Source organism: Sarcophilus harrisii, chromosome 2, assembly GCF_902635505.1.
Source record: "Sarcophilus harrisii chromosome 2, mSarHar1.11, whole genome shotgun sequence".
Lineage (NCBI taxonomy): Eukaryota > Metazoa > Chordata > Mammalia > Dasyuromorphia > Dasyuridae > Sarcophilus > Sarcophilus harrisii.
The window spans coordinates 492,310,413-492,314,218 of NC_045427.1; the positions used below are offsets into that span (position 1 = coordinate 492,310,413).

Genomic DNA, 3,806 nt, shown 5'->3' on the forward strand with positions numbered 1-3,806 from the left:
CATTGTATTCTTTTTATTTTCATCCACAAATGACTTTACTTATTTTTGCTTTTTTGACATCTTGTCAACTTTTCTAGTTGCATGCATATTATGCATCTTCTGTTTTAGTAAAACTGGCTAGCTACTAGCTGGTCCCTATACTATACATAAAAATTCATCTTATGCCTGTATGTTTTATACAAGTGATCCTTAATTTTTGGAAGGTACTTGCTGCTTACCTCTGTCTTGTAGAATCCCTAATCTCCTTCAAAGCACAGTTTATGTGCCCATTCCTTGATTTAGCCTTCATCCCTCTATCAAGTTTAAAACATTATACTTACTCTTAAAATTACTTTATATATCTTGTAATTTTTTTGTTTTATAGATGTTGTGTGGTGTTCTCTTCTTTTTTATAATATAATCGTTCTCTGTGGGAGCAGGTTTCTTGGGGAGATTTTCTGGAGGCAGCCTTAGTATCAGTTCAGATCAATAATCACTTCAAATGCAGCCAGCTGATAAAATCCAAATGTTTATTTTCTCCTTCCAAGTCTTATCTCTTTCCTTGGGCCCGGTTAGCTTTCTTAGAGGCCTCTCTCCCTCCTTGATTCCAAGAGTTCTTGCAGCTTTTCCTTTGTCACCTCCAACTCCCTCTGAATCTTGGTTATGAATCTTCACAACTGTTGCCTCCATTCACTCCTGGCTCTCAATCTCCCAGAGTGCTCTCTGGCCCTGAGAGCTTCTTGCTTATATGCTGTACACTGAGTACACACCAATCATTATATCATGAGGAAACCATTATTTGTTGTAGGATTAAATCAATTCTAAACTAGATTTAAACATTGTCTTCTCAATTCCACTTAGTATCTTGTTTCAAGTTCTGGCCCATAACATCTCCTCATAGGATCAGATCAATCATACTGAACCATGCTAAATTAGATAATTATTGTCTCTATCAATTCTAATAACTTAACACTTTGTAAGGATTCCAACAATGTTGTATCTCCCTAACAGAATATGAATTTTTTTGGGTATAGATAATTTCATTTTTGTCTGCATTTTCATGGTAGGCATGTAATAAATGTTTATTGAATTGAATGAAATAGAATCTAAATAAAGAGGAGTTGGACTTAATAATCTCACAGAGGTCAGTGACAATTCTATGTTAGTCACAAATCAGACAACTTCTTGACATCATTTGTCTTCTTAATGGTAATTTTTGGTAATGTAATAAACCCTGGTTTTAGATTAAGAAAATTTGAAGTCAAATCCCAACTCTGCTATTTTCTTATGATTATGGCTATATGATTATATATATATATATATATATATATATATATATATATATATAATATGATTATGGCTACATTATTCAGCATCTCTGAGCTTCAGTCTCTTCAGCTGTGGATAATAATATACTATCCATAGAACCGTTTAGAGAAAGGGTTTTGCAAGCCTTATAGAATTATAAATGTGCAAAAGTATATATATGCAAATTATTATGCCTTTGATTTTAAGAAATGATAAAAAATGAAAACATAATGAAATATGATTTTATGTATTTAACTTTTTAAGACTTTACTTATTTCACTTGTAAAACAAAGAATATATAGTATATCATCACTAAAGTGTCTTTTAGTCCTCTATAAAACAATGATTTCAAAAAGGTAGAAACTCCTTTAATTCTTTAAAGATGCAGTATAAGACTTAGCCCCAAGGTGTCAGTATCACATAGTTAAAGTCATATTCTCCTGTGTGTGATTAAAGTCATTGAACTATTTGAGGACCAATAAAAGATGTATGCTGTATTATTACTAAATGCTATTTGTGTCAGTTCTATAACCTGTGAAATAAATAATAAAGAGAAGAGATAATTCTCTTTAGGATCATCTGAGGAAATAGTGCTTCTTTTGAAGCACATTTCTATCTCTAATCATCTCAAAATGAGCCCAATTTGCTTTAGGAGTAGAGCTTTGAGAATAAAATAGAAATAGGTAAGCAAAACTTCTGATCACTTTCTTTGAACTCTCTTGTGCCAATGAATTCAGTGATAAGACCTTATAGATACTTCTACCTCTACTTCATTGTTTCTGAAAGAAAAAAATGGAAATCTAGTGAGAAAAAATTAAAAATAATTGTTCCTATTTCATATTCTATCCCACTTCCATTTGTCTTTCTTTATCACTTTGCCTTGTTTTTCAGTATATTATAGTACTATATTTATAATAAAGATATAAGGGTTTGAGACCTAGGTCCAACACACTTAAAAGTTGTATATTTTGGTAAGTCATTGCCCCTAGAAAGGCCATAATTTAAGGTTAGGTATAGAGCTCCTCCCCTTTCCATTTTTATGGGTTTTATATATTCATTCCTCTTTACTTCATTCATATGGAAGGAGATTTGCTGACCCAAAGGGCCTAGTATTTTACAATGAAGTATCAGGCTGAAGGAGTCCTGGGACAGATCTGGATTTTCTTCATTCTTTCTGGTAAGTCTGATCTTATTATAAATCCATGTAGAAATTCTACAAGTTATTTTCTCCCAACAATGTAGATTCAGAACTGGAAATGTGTAGGGGACAGATTCTTTCCTGAGTATATACTACCAATGTGTCTCATGCAGTGATTACCATAGGTCCCTGTGCAAATTTTTTGGAAATTCAAAGATCACAAAGATGTGGTTGCAGAATTTTAGAGAAATGAAGATGAATATCTATAGGTGCTATCAGAAGAATGGAATCTGATATTTGAATTGGAAGGGATCTCTAAGATTTTTGGATTAAACCCTCTTATCTTATGGTTGAAGAACCTAAGATATAAAGAAGCAAAGTACTTTGCCTATTATCACTTAGGTAATTAATAGCATAACCAAGACTAAAAGCAGGTCTCTTTATGGTACCAATATTCACAGAATCATGTCATGAATCCAGAGCTGAAAGTCATCTTGAAGGTTCAGTTCAACTATCAAATATTCTCCTTTTGGTATCTTCTGTTGGAATTTTCTTTTCACATGATTTATTATCTCTGCTTTCATTGAATTAAGTTGTTCATTTAGTTAGGTCTAAGAATTCCCTAGAAGCTTGGCTTCTAGATGTGTTTTTCCTAATATAACTATCTGATTTTTTTTCTAGGTGTTGTTGGAAAGAATATTGAACAGTCAGCTCTGTTGATGGTCACAGAAGGAACATCTATTAAAATCAATTGCAAATACCAAACAGATGGCTTTAATGGGCTGTACTGGTACCGACAATGTGAGGGTGGTGCTCCCATGTATGCTTACTATAGGGTTCTGGATGGTTTGAAAGATCACAGTGAATTTGTTTCATTTCTTAGTCAAGCTAACACATACAGTTATCTCCTTCTAAATCATTCCCAGATGACAAATTCTGCTTCTTATCTGTGTGCTGTGATAGACACTGTGATTCAGACAGCTCTTGCAAGCTATATTGTAATTCATGTTTCATTATGGTGATGCTTCAAAGAACCAGTAACTTCAATGGTGTGGTTATTCACTTCAGCAATGAAATTACAACCCACCCTCTCTTCATATCCTATATGACCCTTTTCTATGGTTTTCTATCAGTCTTGCACAGAAGATCTAGTTAAAATACTGAGGGTTTTTTTTTTTTTTTACATTTCTTGGGAATTAGTGTTGCACTCTTGCTTTTTTGTGTTTTGACATAATAGACTTTTCTTGACAAACACTCAAAAAGCTACTTTATATAGTATAATCCTTGAAAAAACTTGATAATTTACTGTTAGATCATTAGAATAAAGAAAGGATTAGTCTTTTAGCTTTGACATCATTATATTAACATGAATACTTGTAAT

The 3,806-nt window shown here is 32.6% G+C and overlaps 1 gene segment (V, D, J or C); it reads left to right on the forward strand.

Annotated features, from left to right (window-relative positions):
• The first annotated feature begins 2,406 nt into the window (after window positions 1–2,406).
• LOC116421013 lies at window positions 2,407–3,447 on the forward strand. The segment is given in 2 exon segments: window positions 2,407–2,464; window positions 3,107–3,447. Coding segments are annotated over 2 exon segments (399 nt in total).
• Window positions 3,448–3,806: the final 359 nt, after the last annotated feature.